We start from the raw sequence: 20938 nt of genomic DNA, 5'->3' as shown, positions 1-20938 counted from the left end.
TATAGAATGATTAAAGAGAGATGGAAAAATAACAACAAATTAGATCAAATGCATAGGCTTTTTTGATTGGCGCAAGTCACAAGATTAATTGTCCTTTTACGCATACGATTAGTTCATATTGTCACAGGACATATGGGATGATCAAACCCAGGAAAAGCATGAGAGACAATAGATGGAGAAGGAAGGAGACATGTCATGCTAATTGATGAAACGAGTCTTAATTTATCCTCAGTTTTTATATTTGGACATTTTAAGTGCCAGGATATCTTATATTTCAAGATTGATGGGGAATCAGACCTGGATTCTGTGGCATAGGACGACAACTTTTAGGTGAAGTATGGAAGTTTAAACCATGCATGGCTTTCCAGAAAAATGTAGTGTCATTCTCGATTTTCCATGCCATCCATTAAAAATGGTTAGTGTTACCCCTAATTAGGTGGATGCTTTGTTGGTTCAACCTATTAAATGAGATGTGAGGGATAACATAAAACAATAAACTAATAATGAGAGGTAGTCTCTAATCACATGAGCTTGACGAGTGCCAACCTAAAACTACCCAACTGAATCAGACGTGAGGGATATCCTTATACAACAATAGGGTGTTTGGTTTGAGGAATTAGGTAGTCCATCATCTTCTTACTCCTCACTTTCTTGTTTGGCTTGTGGAATGAAATGAGTTGATCCATCACCACTTCATTCCTCACAGACTAAAAATTAGTACTAGTACGAGGAATGAGGTCATTCCACCAAAATTGAGGAATGACTCATGATGCACCACCTTATATAGAATGGAGTGATTTTTCAAACCAAGCATCCCCTAACTAACATTGATGATGGGCAGTCACTTATCACATTCTGTCCCTTTCTCTTTAACTATATTTTCAATGTTGGACCATTTTAACCTACAAAGGGTAAATGTAAAAGGAGCTGTTCTGGTTGCAAAAATTAGAGGCCATTGGGGAAAAAGCATGAATGCTGAATGGCATACTAACAACTAAACCTCACCTAAATTTGTAGACAGTTATGGAATGAATCTCCTAAGAATAAAGTGTACTTTAGGGCTCTTTAAATTTTCCGGGGTTCTTATATAGATCTATGACATCTCAAAGTGAGTATTTGTGTTCTTAAACTTTCTAATTCATCCATCCCAGGTGAGAATCTAGGTCCAATGAACTACTAAGAGTGAACAAAGTTTTAGGATCTTTTGCTCATTTTGATAATTTATAGAGTTAGTTGAGAATCAGCAAAGTGACCAATGAATCAATAACCATTATTCTTAATTGCTTTTAAAGTAAAACTCCTGTCCTCTTGTATATTTCAAAATTCAAAGTGATCATTTGCTTGTTCCAATATACCTGTTGTCACCTTTATTTAATGTTTTTGACAGCAGGTTTGACTTGCATGCTATTTGCTCGTCTGAAACGTCACTAGCCAGAAGGAGTATTTTACATCAAGGAAATTTGCTTCCAAATGCGATGAAATACAAATGGCGCTAGCTGAAAACCACTATTACCATCAACCGCATTTTGCAAGCTTTGATTATTGACTCAAGATTGAGACACAATATCAAGCAAGAGCAACATATGTGTGTCTAAATTTTAAAGTACTCTCTCCCAAATTACATTTTATTTTAGCTTTTCTAAATACATTACTTTTGCTATGTATCTAGATATGAGTACATATCTAGGTGCAATCAAAAGTTATGTAACTAGAAAAGTCAAAATAAATATTAATTTGGGACGAAGGAAGTAGCAATTAGCAATTGTGCAATGAAGTACATGACAGACGCACGGAGTCCCTTCCAAACCACACAGATACAAAGAAATTGGGCAATTGTCGTCACAGACTCCCTCGCCGTCCTTCTCTCGTCGCCTTTCTCTCTCACGCATAGAAAAAGCATTTTAAAGGGAGCAGACGGATAAAAAAGAGCTTGCGAATGCTATATCCCCTTTGCCTAAAAACCGATAGAAACCAGAGCCTCTTGCGCCTCGTCCTCTCTCCTCTCTTCCCCCGTCTCTCTCTTCCTCTACCACCACTCTTCTCCTCTCTCTAAAAAAAGCTTCTCGAGCTTATAAATACACTCCCCACCCTCCCGGTGCCAAGTTCCTCCCCCCCGATCCCCTTCCCCCCCTCCACCCGCCGATCGCCCTCCGCTCGCCCCACCGCGGCGGGCGATCGCTCCTCTCCCTCCACCCCTCACCAGCGCGCGATTCCCGAGGCGAGGCGCCAACCCACCACAGATTCCGCCGGCGGCCGGTCGGCTGGCTCGCTCCCTTCTCCCACCTCGCCGATCGGATCGCGTGCTCCCCGAGGTGACGATCTGCGAATTCCCCGCATTTTCTCCCGGTTTCCCCCCCCGCGATTTGCTCTGTCTCGCTCGATTGCCTTTGGGTGGGCGCGAAGGTATCTGCCTACTTCGTTTCAAAAAAAAAAAAGAGGTATCTGCCTACTTGGGCGCCGGCCATGCGCGAGTAGGCGGAGTGCGGGGGAAGGAATTGGATTCGGGGGAGCGTGCGATTTGAGTGCCCTGTACGGCACTGCCCGCGAATTGCGTCGGTAATTGGACGGGGAAGGTGGGACTGTGAGAGCATAACCGTATAAGGATACCGCAGGACGAGCATTCAGCTAGTTCAGCTCGGGATTGTGTGTGGTCGTTTCCGTCTCTGGTTAGTGGCTAAACTTTAGAAAGCGTTGAATCCGCCTGATATGTTTTCTGCTTTATCTGCATGTGGGTTCGGTTGGCGTGGAGAACTTTGCTCAGACTTGTTAGCATTTATATTTTTTAAAAACATTTTTGGTAGGCATTGAGGGGCTAAGGGGGGATGCATCTGTTACGCTTAGGTGTGCGGTTAGTGTGTAAATTATATCCTTTTGCTGTGTATTTGCTGTTACTTAGATGGAAGCACATGCATGCTTGTGATTAGTGCAGAGAATCGGAAATGTGGGCCTCTTATTAGTTCGAGTCAGGTATGCTGAGCTTATTGTGAGTTAGTTGGAGATGAACTTTCTTTGGTGAAGATACTAATGATGAATGGAATAGGGACTACTTTCCAGCAATTTTTGGTGTGGTTGAGTCATTGGTGGGGTTTGGGATGTTGCAGTTGTGAACTTGTGTGGTGGGTAGCTGTTTGGTTGTGGAAATATGATAACTTTTGGCAAGTGAAGTTTGCACTTGTTGTTTCATCACTAAAAGTTACAACTAGAGTATACTAGGGAGATGATTGATATACCACTAGAATTATACCCTGAGGTTCTTTTTGTGTGTTTCTAGAATATCTCCTGCGATTAGAGTCTCTGGTTCGCTACTGGTAGTTGTGATAACGGTGACCATTTTTAATACAATTTTAGTTGACCAATGAGATTTTAAAAATACAAATTGCTTTATTTGTGCAAATTTGTGCTTCGATGGGCTTTTGGTTTTGAACTGATGTAGTGCTTCACTTTGTAGATTTTTAAATAGAGATTTGACTTGTCTGTTCTGTTAGGTCATTGATTCTGTTGGCATCATCGCTGGCATACATATGTTTAATTGTCTATTTATTTTGCACCGTGGAATGATTAAACAGCAATTAAACTCAAAATAGAAAAGTACGTTTTTGCAATGAATTACTGCACTCTATTTGTCGTAGCTTCCACTATCCTTATATATTTGGCATTGGAAATCAGAGCATTTGTAGCCACTCGTGCATAGGGTGATCTGTATAGCAATGGATTAATTAATAGGATAGTACGGTGAATAAAGTGTTTTACATGCACCTTATGAGGTTGTGACTGCCGTTGCCGGTGTGCTTATTGTATATTTGTCTTCATCTACTTTCCAGGAGTACTACCTTGCAATTCATTCTGCTTGTTGGTGCAATTAACTTTGGAAGTATTATAAAACCATTTATATTGTTTTCTGTAGATTTAAATTTCTGCCATGTTCTATGTACATGAAATTTCCCAATTCCCAACGGTTTTATCTTAAATCCACTCGTACAGAAGAATTGTCAATCTCATTCACTTTTTTTGCCTGTTACACTATATTAATACTTGGTTGCTATATTTTCTTATGTGAAACCTATGGTGATACCGTGAAACTGAAATAATCACAACTAATATGGAATGGTGAATGGCTTTACCAGTACAACAAGCTTTTTGTTTATATCCCTTTTTTTTTTTGGCAAGACTGAAACAACCACAATTCATCTGGGATGACTGAATGTTGCTTTAACCATGCGACCATTTGTTTTTTTGAATCTTTTTTGGTGTCATAAAATATAGACTTATTGTATGAACCAGCACTCTATATTTGATCTGATCGCATTTCAGTTGACATTAATTGCAAGGCTAAAACTACTATAGCTTAAATTTATTTTAGCGGTTAGCTAGCCTGTATTGCTGTATTTTTTTTCCAAATTCTAAAGTGCTGGTGCATTCACAGTTTTTAAATTAACTGGCCCTTTTCTTTTAAAATGTAGGAACCGTTTTTTAATATAAAACTCTGAAGATCAGTTTCAGTCAGGAGAAACGGTTTTCTGCATTATTTTTATTTTTCTATGATAGTTGATAGTTTGAATGTTTATCGAACCTTTACAAAGAAAGGTTTTTCATGCTACTGGAGTTTTCTGACAACATTTTGGTGGCATTGCAATCATGTTTTGAACAGTCAATTCTATGCATTTTTTGTCAATACATCAAGAAATACGTGGAAAGCAATAAAACGAACAATAGTTTGAAGAATTGGTGTCTTACAAGAAAGGTAGGTAACAGTGTTGGCTGGGTTGGCTTGAAAATATAGCTATAATAAGACTATTAGGGTATCATGTTGTCACGTATCATGTTACACTGCCACTGTATCATGTTGTTCCACACTATATGCATAAGAAGGATCATCAACTTGTACGACTGAGATGGGCATGCTTGCATGGTTTGCATACTCCTCTGATGTTGCTTGAGTAGTTGATTTCATAAAGTTGCAACTGATAAAAAGTTAATAATAGAAAATTTCAACAGCCACTAGTTTGTCACGTATTTTGGTACACCCATATCTATAGCAGCAAATATTGTTTGGTTGAGGCACTTAATGAAAAATGTTCCATAGAGAAACAAAATTGATAAGTATATGCAGAGACAAAAAAAACCCTGCTAAAATGGTATCCTCTTTGGAGTTTGCCTCTTTTTTATTTAATGAATACAAAAAAAGGTCGTGCTCAGTTTTCAGACCCGACATAAAATCACCAGGAATCTGTTTTACTAGATTTCTAGGACCTTGTTGGGGTTTGATAAACCACCACCACCACCACAACAACAAAGCCTTTAGTCCCAAGCTAGTTGGGGTAGGCTAGAGATGAAACCTAACAGGAGCCACCAACAATAATGCTACTAGGAAAAACATCAACAATAAAAAAAATTATGTAAACTTTGAGAAAAGGCATTAACAGTAGTAATGCTACTAGGGGACCGCTCCAAATCTTAGTTCTGTGTGCATGTAGCTCTAGCTGGTACCCCAGCTGTTTTCAATCATTTGTAAAACTGCTGTGATAAGCTTTCAATTAAGCTGGGTGGTAAGCCTTTGGTCGAACCTAAAGCTTGGTTCATGATTTGGGCACATGGATTGCTGATTTCCACACGGCCCAGGCTTCTATCGATTGGCAATTCACTGGGTATATTCCACACTTTCAAGTTTCAAGTCCCTTTTAGCTGCCCGCCTCTCATGTTAGATCCGGCCAATCCCTACCTCTCCTTACATTATCGTGGCGCCTTAAGGTTCTGCTATGTCGTTACCTCTAGAGGCCTACATTATTCGATTGGCACCTTAGCCCATAATATGTGCTGTTGTTTCGAACGCAGTCCTTTTAGGGTTTGATAATAACCAAATTAAACATACCTTGAATGGAAGTTTAGATTTGGGATCACGATAAAGCTGTCATTGCAGTTTTAGTGCATTTTAGGAAGTAACAGTGTTTGCATGGCTCCATGCATATAGCGGCTGAGCATGCTTGATTATGAGCATTATCGGATATCATTAGTTGCATGCACAATTGATTGGGTTGCTACTCTATGGAAAGTAAGTTTAGGACTTGTACATGTGAACAAAAATGGTTCTCTTTTTTTTATGAGTATCACACTTTCATATAAAGAAAATTCTCTCTTTCTCTCCTACTGCACAGAAAAACACCAAATAACTGCTTGCACAAGTTGCAATTTTGAAGTGTAGGCATAAACCAGCAAGCATCAAGCTGGTTCCCTTGGAACTGGCAGCAAACATTTGAAGCGCCGGGGGGTGGGTGGGGGGGGGGGGGTGTGGAGCACAATTTTCTCTTCATTCCTCATTGATGTCAGGAATTTTTCCACTCACTGCAGCACATTACATGTGACTATTGTATCTTTTAATCATGTGGTTGTGATGAGAAATGAGGGAGCAACTGCTACAGTACATATGGTCTTTGGCATCCCCACTCCTTTCTGGTTGATGTGTAAAAATGATGCATCCGTCTATCAGTGCAGTTTCTTTTTTGGCAAGTTATTTTGATTCTCTTTGTAGATTTGACATTGACATAATATTATGACCGTTACTCTTTTTGTTTCAAGAGTTATTGGAAACATCATGCAAATGCTAAACGGATGATGTATTGCTACATTTTTTTTAAGTCCCTGGAGGCAATGCTCAACTTTGACTATGTTGTGCTAGGTTACTTGAGTAAGATTTAATTACCACTGTTCCTTGTGAATGGATGACTTTAGAAGAAAATAGTTAATTTGAATCTCTTCCTTATGATGAAGAAAATATCAACATTAAGAACCAACTTATTGTTGGGTGATGGGTGAATGTGCTTGATTTGGAGAAGTTGCATCTCTTTATTTGGTATTGTTGGGTGAACGTGAACTACACCATCAGCTGTCTGTCTTAAACTTGAGCTGTACTCCCTCCGTCCCAAATTATAGGTCGTTTTGGCATTTCTAGGTTCATAGTTTAGTGTATATCTAGATGAATAGCAAAAGCTATGAACCTATAAATGCCAAAACGACCTACAATTTGGGACGGAGGGAGTATAACTGTAATATTAATATATAAGGTGCACTGATTTATGGCGTGCCACCTATAAGGTTGCCTTTACCTGTCAATGTTCTATGCAACAACTTCTTTATTTTCTATATATCTGTATAAACTTTTCTAATTACATGCTATGGCCTCTTTAGCTTATTTATAATATTACCTTTTTTAACATGAGACTATTAATATTTTAGTGCCCCTTACCTTGCAAATTCCTAAACCCTACAACTTTGTTGCTTTGCTAGTCATATTTTGAGCCTATGAAGTTTATTTAACCTGCCTTTTTTTATATATGGTATCAGGTAGAGGTGATGATAAAGCATAGTTGTTGACTTAGTCTGCCTTAGCTATTTCCTGAGGCTAAGGGAAATAATAATTAGCGTTATGGCATTTCGAAATATGGTATGCACTCCCCAAGTCATTGATCTTACATCTGAAAGAGGGCAAACTCGTGGAGGCAATGATAGTGAGATATCTGAGCAAGGTGCACAACATGCTGTCAGAGTTGTAGGAAATGCGACGAACATTGGTCTCTCTGATATGCGAAGTTATTATGATGCGAACATAAATCATCAGCATCAGCCTGTTCATAACCCACCCCCGAGTTTAGGTGTTGATTCTGGTTTTGTCTTCACATCAACTATGTACAATCCCAGCTTGGCATCAACATCAATGAACAGATATGCTTCTCATGCTCAGAGCTTTGTATCGGGGAATCAACCATTGCCTTTGAACCCAGTCCCAGGAAGTATGGATGAGAATAGCAGAAATGACAGTACTGGTGAAAGTGCTAGAGGACATATTAAAAGGAAAAATGCTGCAGTCGCGGGAAGCTACCATTTTGTTAATGGATTTGCAAGCTCAAGCTCATCTTCTCATGCACCTCAGAATCCTATGCTTAGGCCTTGGGATCCTTCTTTTGAATCAAATGTTTCCTCTAATGTTGCACCATTCAACCCATCAGAATATCACAGCCGCAGCAATTGGCCGTCCTTGGAAGGATCTTCCATAACTGGAACTAATGGATTCAACTCAATGGCTGTTCATCCAGAACCAGCACAGCGTGCAAGCTATACATTTCCAACAACTCACATTGGCCATTCATGGATGTCCCAGGCTGCAAATGGTATTGCTGATGGAGTTCCCCAGTGGGAATACATCAATGCAACTACTAATGTTCAAGGTAAGTAAGGGGTGCATGGAATGATTGCCAGTTTTTTTTTTATCATGAGAACATCTTCAAAATATTTTTTTCCAACTTTCTGTGATAGAATCAATATTGATACATATAAAATTGTTGCCATGTGTACCTGATTGCTGAACTAGTAGTGGATTGGCTTCGTTTGTTAGAATTATAAAAGCACAAGTCAGTTTACTAGGAAAATGGTATTCTGAGTTCTTTACTGGAGTGATATGGTTTGAAATGTTTTGCTTTCAGCAGGCAGATTTGCCCATTCAGGAGCCACAGAAATGGCAAATGGAGGCTTCCATGAATATCAGAATGGCCCTTCAGCTGTTTGTAGGGGACCTGTACCTTATTTCCCCCAGCATGCGATGCATGGCATGCGAGCTCATAATCTGCTTGATCACACTCAAATGCAAGTCCCTTATCAACAATGCCACAATAATGGTGTATTGCATGGTGGTGTTAATTATTCTGGAAATCATCTCCACATAGGTCCACGAATTCCAGTTCTGTTCTCCAGTTCTGAGCGTACTTTTGGGCTTCCACATCATCCATTTCTGGCAAATCCAGTTAACCACCAGAACATAAGGATTCTACCACCTGAGGTAACTAACACTTCACTTTATTCTGGCAGTGAGCTTTTTGGTTACCTGCCTTTATAGTACTCCCTCTGTTTCAAATTGTAGGTCATTTTGGCTTTTCAAGATACATAGATCTTGCTATTTATCTAGATATAAATTTATATCTAGGTGCATAGCAAAAGTTTTGTATCTAGAAAACCCAAAACGACTTACAATTTGGAATGGAGGAAGTAGGTGATAAATACATGTTATAGGTTTACCTTGTTACATAGTAATCATTCAATCTAATGACATACCTTTCTGATTTATATTATCATGTAACTTGTTTCTGCCATTAATGCTATGTAATAGCTGAACGTATGTCTTGGCTACATGGATGTACAGCAACCAGATGCACTCTTGGCAGAAATATTTCTGCACTAGAAATGTACCGCTTTTGTTTTTTTTAAGCATGTATATTAACTGCACATGTAGCTCATATGGTTATTTTGTTTATCTGAGCAGCATGCCACTATGATGGATTTTTCAAGATTGTATGAAGTGCCAAATTCTGTAGATGAGCATAGAGATATGCGGCTAGACATAGACAGCATGACTTATGAGGTATTCAATGCTGCCTTCGTCTGTAGATTCACATCACAAATTAGCTACTGTCTGACATCTTTTGTTTTCACTACAGGAGCTTTTAGCACTAGAAGAGCAGATCGGAGATGTCAATACTGGTTTGACAAAAAACCACATTGTAGATAAATTGAGGACTAGCTTATATGTTCCAGGAACATCCAGCACGTCTGACCAGCCATCTAAATCTTCTCTAGAGAATGATGCTTGCATTATATGCCAGGTCCTTCTCTTTCACTATAATTAGTTAACTTTGCTTTGTTGACAACTAAATTTTCAGCTGTTCAAAACAATGAATCATCAACCATTTATCTGTCATTCTATTTCACTTCGACATTACGGCTGTTGCCCTTGTTTAAGCTTTGCACCGGTGTAGGTGTACTTTGTTACTCACCAATCTATTGTTGTAAGAAAGTGTGCTTGGTGCATCTTGCAGGAGGAGTACCAGGTTAAAGATTGTATTGGCACCCTTGACTGTGGTCACAGTTACCACGCAGAGTGCGTGAAGCAGTGGCTGATGGTGAAGAACTTGTGTCCTATCTGCAAGACAACAGCATTGTCTGCCCACCGAAGACATGGACAATGAGCAGGAATGAATAAAGCCTGTTAGTTATTTGCTTCGACAAACGTTCAGCTCAATTTTGTATATAAGAAGTGGTAGACAATGGTGCTACCTGTATTTGCTGTTCACTTTGTTGTGATCGGGAGTACTCAGATTCCTGAAACTGTACAGCCATAACATTTATTATTTTTCCTCCAAATGTAGAATATTTTAAATTGCTCAGTTCGCCCCCCTTGTGTATGATAAGGCGAACCGGGGAAACAAAGCTTCCGTAATGGCATCGCTAGGCAGCCTTGTATCTATTGTTAACTTTGATGAAACTAATAGAACATGGATCCCCCTGTACATTTTTTAGAACTTGACGGCACCAAAAAGATTCTTATCGATCTGTACAATGAATCAGTGATGATGGCGGCATCCACTGAGGATAGAGTTTTCCTGCAGTTGAATGTTGGGCATCCATACTTTCGTTCTTTAAGAATGCACTTGTCGACATGGTCTTGCACTCTTTGCTCACAGTAACCATCCCAGTTCAACATGGAAAGACAACATTCAAATCGGTGAAAAGCACTGCAAATTCCCATTGTCAATATATCTGCATGACGGATTTTCAAAAGTCATAACCTGTCACTTATAATTATATATGCTACCGTATCAATCAAATGGGCTGATGAATACACACGACGACAGCGATTGCAAGGTTGTAAAACAACATGCTGCCCTCTCCAAAACACGGTGTCCATGTCGAGCCCCAACCACCCCAACCGCTTGACCATGTCAAGAAAAGATTGTCATCACGTTGTCTTCCTTAACCAGCAAAGCATTTCTTTGTTTGACCAGGGTGTCAAGCCGAGCAGCACCCGCCCGTGTTCACGGGCGAGACCTCGTCCTTGGCGGCACCGACGTCGATGGTCTTGCCCCTGGGCGGCGCGGCCGGGTCCTCCCCGATGTCGAGCGCGTTCCGGCTGACGACGTGGTAGATCTGGCGGAGCACCTCGGCGAAGGCGCGCTCCACGTTGGTGGCGTCCAGCGCCGACGTCTCCATGGAGAAGGTGCCGTGGCGCTCCGCGAAGGCGGCGGCGTCCTCGGGCGAGACGGCGCGGAGGTGGCGCAGGTCGGCCTTGTTGCCCACCAGCATGACCACGATGTTGGCGTCCGTGTGGTCCCGCAGCTCCCGCAGCCACCGCTCCGCGTTCTCGAACGTCACGCGGCGGGTCACGTCGTACACCACCAGCGCGCCCACCGCGCCGCGGTAGTATGCGCTCGTGATGGCGCGGTACCTGGAGAAGCGCAGGGCACGCAAAGAGGGGGATCAGAAATCAGAGAGGCTGCTGATACTGCACGGTGCAAGGACATTGAAGGACACGCTAGCGAAATGCACGTAAAGTTAGCTGCCGCGGAAAATGTGATAATAATAAGCAAGAAAAATGCGTGATTCTCGTTGTGCTCGTGATGGGCCATGAGTTGTGTGCTAAATTTTACTTCGACATGAATTACTAGCTGGAGCACTATGCAAATCAATCCCGTATTCAGCCCCACAGCATTAAGCAATCACCAACAAGCCATTTGGATTCAGTGGTGTGGTTTTCACATTTGGAATGGGATTCAGAAGCATCTCCATGTACATGGTTCATGCCATCAGTTACGCTTATCAGTACCCATTATCAATCTAGGTTAGGCAGCCCTGAACTGAAAATGGCGCAGGAATCCTACAACATCACAGAGCACACAACAAAAACAAGAGCGGAGTCGCGGAGACGGAGAAGGGGCGTCCGTACCTCTCCTGGCCGGCGGTGTCCCAGATCTGCGCCTTGACGAGCTTGCCGTCGACCTGGACGGTCTTGGTGGCGAACTCGACGCCGATGGTGGACCTGGTCTCGAGGCTGAACTCGTCCCTGGCGAACCGCGACAGCAGGTTCGACTTGCCCACGCCGCTGTCCCCGATCAGCACCACCTTGAACAGGTAGTCGTACTCCTCCTCCGCGCGGTACCCCGCCGCCATCTCTATACCTCTCTCTTCCCCTCACAACCGGGAGACGTGCAGGGCGCTCTCCTCGATCGATCGATCGACTGATTGGATTGGTTTGTCGATAGATTGATACGATTCGATCGCTCCCGCTTCCCGCGCGACGGTGCGGGCTCTCTAAATAGCAGGAGCAGCGCGGCGCCGGCCTTCCTCTGCCCCCGCCCCAATCATATAACCGCGGACGCGGCGCTGGGCAACGCGGTGCGGCGCGGCGCGGCGCGTTTCTTCTTCTTTTTGGTGGGCTGCGCTGCTACGGGGAAGACGGAGGAGTGGGGTGGGGGGACGAGGTCGCCGCGGTTGCGCGGCTCTGTTTGTTGTGTTGTGTTGCGTATCGGGCGGCGCGGGAGGAGGTTGGAGCCCGGAGCCGAGCCGTGGGCCGTGGCATTGGAGATTGGGTTGGCACGCGTGGTGAGGTGGACAGACAGCCGAGCCGACGACGAGGCGTTGTCTCGGTCCTGCCTCCGTCGCGCTGACCCGGCAGGTGCGTACGCATGTGCACGGCTGGGCTGGTCGGTCTTCATGTCGTAGCTGCCGACGGGTGACCGCCCTCCGACGGTCCTGCCGGGCTGAGAGGTAGTACTAGCAACATCGAGCTCTCATCAAGCACCCATTTCCGAAAGATCCGACGCAATCGCTGTATCGCACTAGTCAAGGATGGCGGGTTTCCTTCGCTTGCGCGCGCGTGGCCGCTCGCAGCACTGCAGCAGTACGCCGCGGGCGGCTCCTATTGTTGTACTCTGGACCAGCACGTCGACCTCCCGGATCGACGCCCAATAGGCGGCACACGGATGCCTGCAGCCACTTCTTCGCCATTTTTCGCCTCCTCGGGTGGGCTTTGGGCTAGCAGGAGGAGTTATAGTCTGCTGGGCTGATGATAGGCAGGCCATCTAGGCCATGGGCTTGTTCAATTGCTGCCGTCGTCCTTCCACGCGTGAGCCCAGACCGGAGTTCAGGCAGCCGCCGTCCGATCTAACTCGCGGCGGCAACTCCTCTCTCCCGGTCCCCGTCTCCCGGCTCTCCCGCCGCCCATCCTCGCCTCTCCCCGCGGCCCGCTGTTGCCGCCCGTCCAGTGCCCCGCTCCCCGTCGTCAACTCGAGAATATCCCATATCCCAATACGAGCCCAGACGCCACGAGGCTCCGGCGGCAGCCTCCCGTCCCCCGCTCCCCGCCGTCGCCCTACCGAGTGCGCGCTCACGGGCGGCCACACCAGGCCAGTGCACGCGGCAGTGCCTTCTCCCTCGTGGGAGGAATCCAAATCCCGCAGCCGCCCCTCCGCCAGGTTCTGCCCTCCACATTCTTTAGCACCTGACGAATTAACTACTTTTGATTCCCAACTGAGTTATCATGTTACGAAATTTTTATATCGGAATGGAAGTATTGGAATTTCATGAAGATGGAGATTTTTTTTTTTTGCAAGTTATCGGTTAGATGGAGAGAGAGATTTTGTCTGAACATACAAGGGACTTGTAGAAACAAAGGCAGTTGATTTAGAAAGTATTATGAAGTATAGGCGCTTTTGAGTTTTGATTCGTCGTTCCCGTTCCTTGAGCCCTGGCAGTTGATTTAGGACCAAGTGGTCTTGAAATACTTACTGCACAACACAATTTGATTTATTCGAGCTTTTGAGTTTAGACTTTAGAGGTGTTTTCGTTCTGTTTGAATGATGCATAGAAACTTTCTGAATCAGTTTCACACAGCTCTAGTTAGTCAATAGTGAGTTCAATATACACCTATGAGGTATAATTTACATTGTAATGAAGTATTGGACAATCCCCTGAAGAAGAAAAAATCATATTGAATGCTATATGAAATTTCCACATCTTACCACATGCTCCAGTTTTCCAAGTTAAATGAGGATTCTCCAACCAGAGCATCACTCTGTTTGATTATGTTATGCATGTTCTCCAACCACGGCATCACTTTGGTTATTACATTATCCATTTTCCCATGCCAATTCTTTTCACTTTGTGCTGTATTTGAAGAGAGGGAAAGGATCTTGTCCGCTCTTTACCGTGAAAATGAGGAAACAGGTGTCGAGCAGCGGAATCTTGTATATTAGATAACTTCTTTCTGCAGTTCGATTCCTTGTTTTGAATCATTAAGGTTTTATTTGACATGAATGAAAATATAATTTTGATATTTCTTGCAGAATTTGAAGTGCAGCTTGCCGCTTTCTTATTTTGTGCTCCTGAATGCTTCAACCTGGAATGAGTACATAGACTGGCATTCGTCGCATCTTTGATGGAAGACTGCCTGGGCATTTATATTTGATTCCTGGAGCTCTTTCCTTTATACAATGGAAGGCTATGTCATCATTCTCAGCTGGACATGGACGCCGACCCAAGAAAAAGCTATATCACCGTGAGCCTGGCCTTGACAAGGCAATGGATCTTCGAAAGAAGCCTGCCCTCCTCCTCGTCTTTGTGACCTCATTTTAGCACAAAAGACAGGTTCACTACTTGTACGCGACCTTGAAAAGGAGGTTGGATTTGTCCAAAAATGGAACTTTCTTTCACTTATCGAGCGCCACCCCAATATCTTCCATGTCTCTGGTGGAAGTGCTTCCCGAGAGCCCATTGCTGTCACACTTACTGAGAAGGCCAGAAAGATATCCAGTGAAGAGGCTCAAGCACGAGAACTAATGGAGCCGATCTTGGTAAGAAACCTAAGGAAGTTACTGATGATGTCGATGGACTGCCAGATCCCTCTGGATAAGATTGAGCTCATCCAATCTGACCTGGGCTTACCTAAGAACTTCAGGAACAACTTGACTCCAAGGGTTCCGGTTCCTCTGAAGTTTTTAAAACTACCTCAGAGAGAGGTAGGTTGGTGTTGACCATTCCTTCGGCATCCAAGGGCCATGACGAGAAACAAGGGACTTCATCCGTGCATATGGCCCATAAACAAATAACCCAAGCTTGCCATGCGAAGTAAAAGGCGTGTGTCCGTTAAAAAAAAACAGTTGATGCTCGGTGTTGTGCATCTTGCCGCCGCCCACAACGCTTCTACTATCGCGGCTCGCTCGTCACCGTCCACGATCGCCAGGTGCCACGCCTCGCTCTCCACCGTGCACCGCCGCTGGGTGCCGCGCCTCGCTCACTCCCATCGCCGTGGTTTTGGTTAGGTTTCTCGTAATGAATTAATGAGGCTACTCTTTTTAGCAGTAGGTGGCGTGCTTGTCAACAGTGAGGTGTTTGTAATGACTTCATCAATTTCAATATATGTCAGCTAGTATCAAGAATGTAAGAATATGGTCATACAGATAGAGTTGCATGTATGTATTTATAGGATATGTGTGTATATGAGTTCTACATCTATACTATATTTTGCAAAAAAAAAAAGAGATAGGTAGTTGTTTTTTCTTTTTTCTTTTTCTTAGCCCTTAAGTTGGTGCACTTAACGGGTTTGTCGTCATGCTTGTATCTCATTTGTTTTTCGTCTGCTGTGTTCCGCCATTTGCTTTTTCGTTCGTTGCAGTTTCCTCTTACCTGCACATTCATTTTTCGACTGATTTTAGCATCCATGTGAACCATTTTTCGGTCCCTACCACTCCTACGTGGAACGTTCTGTATGGTCACAAAAATTGATTGAAACATCTACTCAAAACATCCAACTGCTGTATAGTCGTTTCCTTTTTTTCCCGAATAGATACCCTTCATCTCGTGTGCCCAGCTTGGACCATTTATTTATAGGCCATATGCATGGACCAAATCTTTTTTGTTGTGGCCGCTGGATGCCGAACGAATGGCCAGCAGCAGCCTACCTCTCTCTGAGGTAGTTTGAAGAACTTCAGAGGAACCGGATCCATTCCAAGGTACTCTCAATATTTTTCAATTCGCGATATGAAAGGATTGGACCATTTGTGCCTGGAGAATTGGGACTCTTCACTGGCAGTCACAGCAGGAGAAGAAAAGAAAAGATTTTTGAGGGTTTCCAGATAGGTTGTAGAGGGATTCCTAAAGATGGAAATATCTTGGGTCCTTTTGCTTTCAAGCTGAAGTACCCAGCAGGATTTAGGCCAAACCAGAAGTACCTTGAGGAGGTTGTCAAGTGGCAGAAGATGGCATTTCCTTCACCTTATCTGAATGCTAGGCGAGTTGAGCCTGCAACACGACAGGCTCGAAAGCGAGCTGTTGCTGTTCTGCATGAGATTTTGAGCCTGACAATGGAGAGGCAATTGACATCGGATAAGCTAGATGTATTTCACAACGAGTACAGGCTTCCATGCAAGTTACTTCTTTGTTTGGTGAAAAATCATGGCATCTTCTACATCACTAACAAGGGAGCAAGAAGCACTGCCTTCCTCAAGGAGGCCTATGATAACAGTAACCTCATCGATAAATGTCCGTTGGTGAAATTTCATGATCATTGTGCATCCTTGATTGGCCGACCGTGCTTTAACTCAGAAAATCCACGGGCAGTATAATTGGAGTGTTGATTTTCTGGCAGGAGGCAGACCATGGCTGATGCATCTGTTTGGTTTAAACTCAGGTGAGCTTGTCAAAGCTGATTTGCACATGCCACTGCAATCTGAGTCCTTTGTACAATGGACGTTTCTTTCAGCTCAACAGCTAACGAGCGAACTAGAGAATTGAAAAGACCAGAGCCCTATCTTCAAATATGAAGCCATCCGAGGAATCAAGTGGCAGCTCCGCAGATTAGACAAAATCATGGCTGTTCAAGAAGTCGCGTATTTAGCTCCCACAATTGTAGGCTTGGATTTTTGGGGATGGTTGGCTTAGGAATTTTCTAGAAAGGAGTACTCTTATGCAGCCTACAAAACCCAAAACAAAGTTATAGCATTATTCGCCCTTCTTAATATAGTAATATTTAATCTCCTCCTCTTGGCTTGAGCCTTTCTGATAACTAATACAGTCAGATGTTCATTAATTCGACTCTCTATCACAGTGTGTTTGTCATCGGTCTACATTGCATCTACTTCTATGGATCGACTGCGCCTGTGGTTAATAGTAATAGCTCAATCTGGTATTGTTTCTCAGTATATTCTCTCTCTTATGATTATTTCTGAATCCACACAAGTGTGGAAAAGCATGTTGTCAGAAGCTGAATTTTTCCTTCCATCAAGAACACTGAATGGTCTGCTAGCTTCTGAATCTGTTCACAGCGCCAAGCTTTTGCATAATATCTGATTGTTGCTTCGTGCATATGCTTTTTTTTTAGAGAACTTCGTGCATATGCTATCTAGTTATTTAAACATGTCCATTGGGTCATCACTCCTACAATCACCCACCTACCTGGCTACCTGTGTACTTCTAGGATACGACTGCTGAATTGGTAGCAGCATATCCTCACTATTTCATGCCCTTTGAGGTATCCACGAACATTATCGCTACTTGCTTGCTAGAGTTGCTCTAATGGTTAGAAATTCCATCGAACTAATTATTCAAAGGTAAGGGAGAGGGAAGAAAAGGACATGCCCTCCCAAGGGGCTCTGAAGCTGCACCGTACACGTACTCCTCTCCACAACATTTGAGCAATGCTCCAATCGTCCGCGTACGCCGTACCACGGTCCTATAGCACTACAAACAAACAAGGGATCATAGGACATTGATCTAGAAGAAAACCTGTTCATCGGAGAAAAGGTCATACGACCCATGCATGCAGTGACGCAGATGCCTACCATCTCGTCATTCGTCAACTCTTCATGCACGGGATCGAATGATGGGTGAGACACGGGAGACACGCTACAAAGTCAGTAGCAAGTCAACAACTGAGGCTCGCCCGGTAATTTGTTTAATCGATCGATCGATCTCCCTAACTCGCCCGTCAGCCCGGCCAACTAAAGGACCGAGAAAACCAGACCTCTCGAGCTCGAAAGCATGGCGCGCTACCGCCAAACGAAGGTTTCCGTGCCACGGATCCATCAGCGGACACAAACAAACACACACGCACGAGCTCGGATCTTGGATTGCACACGACGAGCTATTTTAGAATTGGCCGGGACAATGCTGGCCGGGACGTGAAGTTGTGAACTGCGTGCGGTCGATGTGAAGTGAAGCTAGCACGAGAGGGGGAGGGCCGTACGCGGCCAAGGGCAGGTAAACTCCGTGTCCGGAGCACGGAGAAGGGGCAAGATGGAGCGAGGAAGAGGTAAAAACAGGCGTCCCCTTGGCTTGGCATTCACTGCCGACGAGCTCTGCGGCCGCTGCGCTGCGTCTGCCACGAGCCCACGAGCGACGGGATTGCCTTCCGCACTTTCTGCTGCGCCGTTCGTTCTCTCTCTCTTTCGTGTGCCTGGCGATGGGTGGCCTGAGTTTATTTGAGCTGCAGCTTCTAAGTTTTTGGAAAGGATGCTGCGGCCTTTTGGTTTTAAAAACCAACACCACCTTTCTGAGCTCAAAAAGCTACGAAAAGTTCATAAAACTGAACTTTCCAGATTTTCATATAAACTCAGTTTTTCTAACCTTGCACCTTTTCAGAAGCTGCACAAGAAGTTCGTTGTTTGTTTGAGCTTCCGACTTTTTAAGCTGAGAAGCTGTTAAGAAGCTCAAACAAGTATAACCTTATTTTCTCACTTCGTATGTGTGTGAGCGTGTGTCTCGTCTCATGTACGTATTTTCATAGACAGGTACCCCACGAGGAGAGACGACTCCCGCAGGGGCAGCGCGCAGGCCGGCACTGCGCGCTGCAGGTCTCCCGCTTGCAGGTTAGCCCACACGCCAACACCGGCCACAGCATGTTTATCTTTGAGGACGCTGAGCATTCTTCTCCGGTTTTCCAAAATGATGAGGAGAGCGTACAGATTCTATTGTATAAGTTTTAGAATTTGAAATGAATACACTATATTCTATTATCTTTTTGTTAAAAAATATAATCACCATATTATATTTTATTATTAAGACTATATGATTTTATAATAGTATTGTATATGTCCAGAGGTGAATATAGTTGGTTTGACATCCTTGGGGCGCTCCCATCTAGCTCTCCCTCCCCGTTCTGCTGGGCACGACCCCCTGCACAGGCACGCCGTGAGCTAGCGATCTTGGTGCCCAATCGGGGGCACGAGACACAATCAAGATGCAGCGCATCACCAGTCCCACGTCGCCCATGAGGAGAATGACGACAAAGCAAGTCAAGGCGCGTCTTGTTTGCGGATGAGGCTCCTCTACATACTGCTGGGGCTGCTCTTGAGGGTCCACGTGTCAGTAACCCACCGGCTCTATGTAGTAGAGCAGAGGAACCACTTCCTCATCTGCAGGATCAACCGTACGTCTCTCCATGACTTCACAACTTGTGAGGTGTGTTTGTTACGAGGTACTAAACTTTAGAAGGGTCACATTGGATGTTCGGACGCTAATTAGGAGGACTAAACATGAGCTAATTATAAAACTAACTGCAGAACCCCTATACTAATTCGTGAGACGAATCTATTGAGAGCCTAATTAATTCATGATTAGCACATGTTTACTGTAGTAGCACATTGTCAAATCATGGACTAATTAGGCTTAATAGATTCGTGTCGCGAATTAGACTCCATCTGTGCAATTAGTTTTATAATTAAACTATATTTAATACTCCTAATTAGTATCCAAACATCCGATGTGACAGGTACTAAAGTTTAGGAGGGTGTTTCCAAACACCCCCTAAAATCAATGGTGATGTTTCGTCTGCCTCCCTTGCAGCCACTGTACCTTGACGTGCCACGAGCCTATTCGTTGCTTCACCCGCCTCCACTTTGGCCATCGGGTCCGCGTAGGGCTAGACGTCGAGCCAAAAACTCTAGCTCAGCTCGGTCGTAGCTCGGCTCGGCAATTTTTTTTAACGAACCAAGAAACTATTTTTGCTCATTTTGTTAACGAGTCAATTCGAGCCTCGCAAGCGGCTAACGAGCCAATCAAGCTAGAAGACTAAAGGTTGAAGTTGGTATACAGAGTCCACATTTTGCAAGTTGCAATAGAACTATGAGGTCAAAACAATAAGAGTGCAGCCTTAGTTGTTTTTTTTAAGATATTTGTACTTTTGGCCGAGCTAAAATTGTATTCCATGATTTATCTTTGCGTCCTTAAAGTCTGAAAGTTGTGATTAGTGTGTTGTGCATGTTTCATGGGTGGTGGATTTTGATGCTTAGAACTTTATAATTGCTATTATTCATATATTTTATGTATGCTGAGGTGGTAATCCAAATACATCTGACTCGCGAGCCTAATAGGCTGGCTTGAGCTATTAACGAGCCAAGCTGATATTTGTACTTTTGGCCGAGCTAAAATTTTATTCCATGATTTATCTTTGCGTCCTTAAAGTCTGAAAGTTGTGATTAGTGTGTTGTGCATGTTTCATGGGTGGTGGATTTTGATGCTTAGAACTTTATGATTGCTATAATTCATATATTTTATGTATGCTGAGGTGGTAATCCAAATACATACTCGCGAGCCTAATAAGCTGGCTTGAGCTATTAACGAGCCAAGCTGAACCAGGCTTTTTGCTCGTTTAGTTAATGATTCGATTCAATCTTAGATTGTTAGGCTAATGAGTAAGACAGAGCAGAGCCGAGCCGAGCTGAGCCGGCTCGGTGTCCAGCCCTAGGCAAACGGTTGTGGCCGTGATGACACCGCGTGTTAGTTCTCACGCTCGCGTGATGCAAGCCAAGGTTGTCCCCACACGTCAATCCCACTATCACTACATGAAATATGTTGATCTATGATGAAAATTCTATGATACATTTATTTTCATCATAGATCTATGACGTTTCTGGCTGAAAACGTCACAAAGTTTCACATCTGAGTAGATTTAGTGGCAAAGTTACAAAACATCATAAAAGTTGCCACTGTAGCTAAAAAAAATCGTCACTAACTGTTACATGGTGGTTTTGTGATGACATAAATTTCGCGAAAACATCATAAACCAATCAGGGTCCCACATATAAGTTTAAGCTGATACATAGGGTGGTAAAATAAAAAGAAAAAT

At 43.7% G+C, this 20938-nt stretch overlaps 2 protein-coding genes and 1 pseudogene across 4 annotated transcripts; 2 read left to right on the top strand and 1 right to left on the bottom strand.

The window, feature by feature from the left end:
• Nucleotides 1-2009: 2009 nt before the first annotated feature.
• Nucleotides 2010-10343, top strand: LOC101786867 (probable E3 ubiquitin-protein ligase ZFP1). 3 transcript variants are annotated; one of them, XM_004969418.4, is made up of 6 exons: nt 2010-2312; nt 7339-8219; nt 8478-8827; nt 9308-9406; nt 9483-9647; nt 9861-10343. In XM_004969418.4, exons 2-6 carry the CDS (start codon nt 7421-7423, stop codon nt 10008-10010), a joined length of 1563 nt encoding a protein of 520 aa, XP_004969475.1. In that variant the 5' UTR covers nt 2010-2312; nt 7339-7420; the 3' UTR covers nt 10011-10343. The 3 variants fall into 3 exon arrangements, with proteins under 3 accessions (XP_004969475.1, XP_004969473.1, XP_022682738.1); XM_004969416.4 differs by having other exon boundaries at nt 2012-2312; nt 8475-8827; XM_022827003.1 differs by lacking the exon at nt 2010-2312 and adding an exon at nt 2423-2666 and having other exon boundaries at nt 8475-8827.
• A 198-nt stretch (nt 10344-10541) lies between these two features.
• LOC101753280 (ras-related protein RABA1f) lies at nt 10542-12362 on the bottom strand. Its single transcript, XM_004969419.3, has 2 exons — nt 11765-12362; nt 10542-11266 (listed from the first exon to the last, which is right to left on the bottom strand). Exons 1-2 carry the CDS (start codon nt 11986-11988, stop codon nt 10831-10833), a joined length of 660 nt encoding a protein of 219 aa, XP_004969476.1. The 5' UTR covers nt 11989-12362; the 3' UTR covers nt 10542-10830.
• A 130-nt stretch (nt 12363-12492) lies between these two features.
• Nucleotides 12493-16439, top strand: LOC101786229 (annotated as a pseudogene).
• The last annotated feature ends 4499 nt before the right edge of the window (nt 16440-20938 follow it).

Source organism: Setaria italica, chromosome V (assembly GCF_000263155.2).
Source record: "Setaria italica strain Yugu1 chromosome V, Setaria_italica_v2.0, whole genome shotgun sequence".
In the NCBI taxonomy this organism is placed as follows: domain Eukaryota; kingdom Viridiplantae; phylum Streptophyta; class Magnoliopsida; order Poales; family Poaceae; genus Setaria; species Setaria italica.
This window is presented reverse-complemented; position numbering and strand designations above follow the sequence as displayed.

What these genes read in the sequence shown, in the direction of transcription:
- LOC101786867 (XM_004969416.4), top strand. Translation starts at nt 7,421, where the DNA reads ATGGCATTTCGAAATATGGTATGCACTCCCCAAGTCATTGATCTTACA. An exon ending in TGCAACTACTAATGTTCAAG is followed by an intron (nt 8,220 to 8,474) that starts GTAAGTAAGGGG and finishes TTTTGCTTTCAG; the next exon opens with CAGGCAGATTTGCCCATTCA. An exon ending in TAGACAGCATGACTTATGAG is followed by an intron (nt 9,407 to 9,482) that starts GTATTCAATGCT and finishes TTTTCACTACAG; the next exon opens with GAGCTTTTAGCACTAGAAGA.
- LOC101753280 (XM_004969419.3), bottom strand. Translation starts at nt 11,988, where the DNA reads ATGGCGGCGGGGTACCGCGCGGAGGAGGAGTACGACTACCTGTTCAAG. An exon ending in GACACCGCCGGCCAGGAGAG is followed by an intron (nt 11,267 to 11,764) that starts GTACGGACGCCC and finishes GCGCTTCTCCAG; the next exon opens with GTACCGCGCCATCACGAGCG.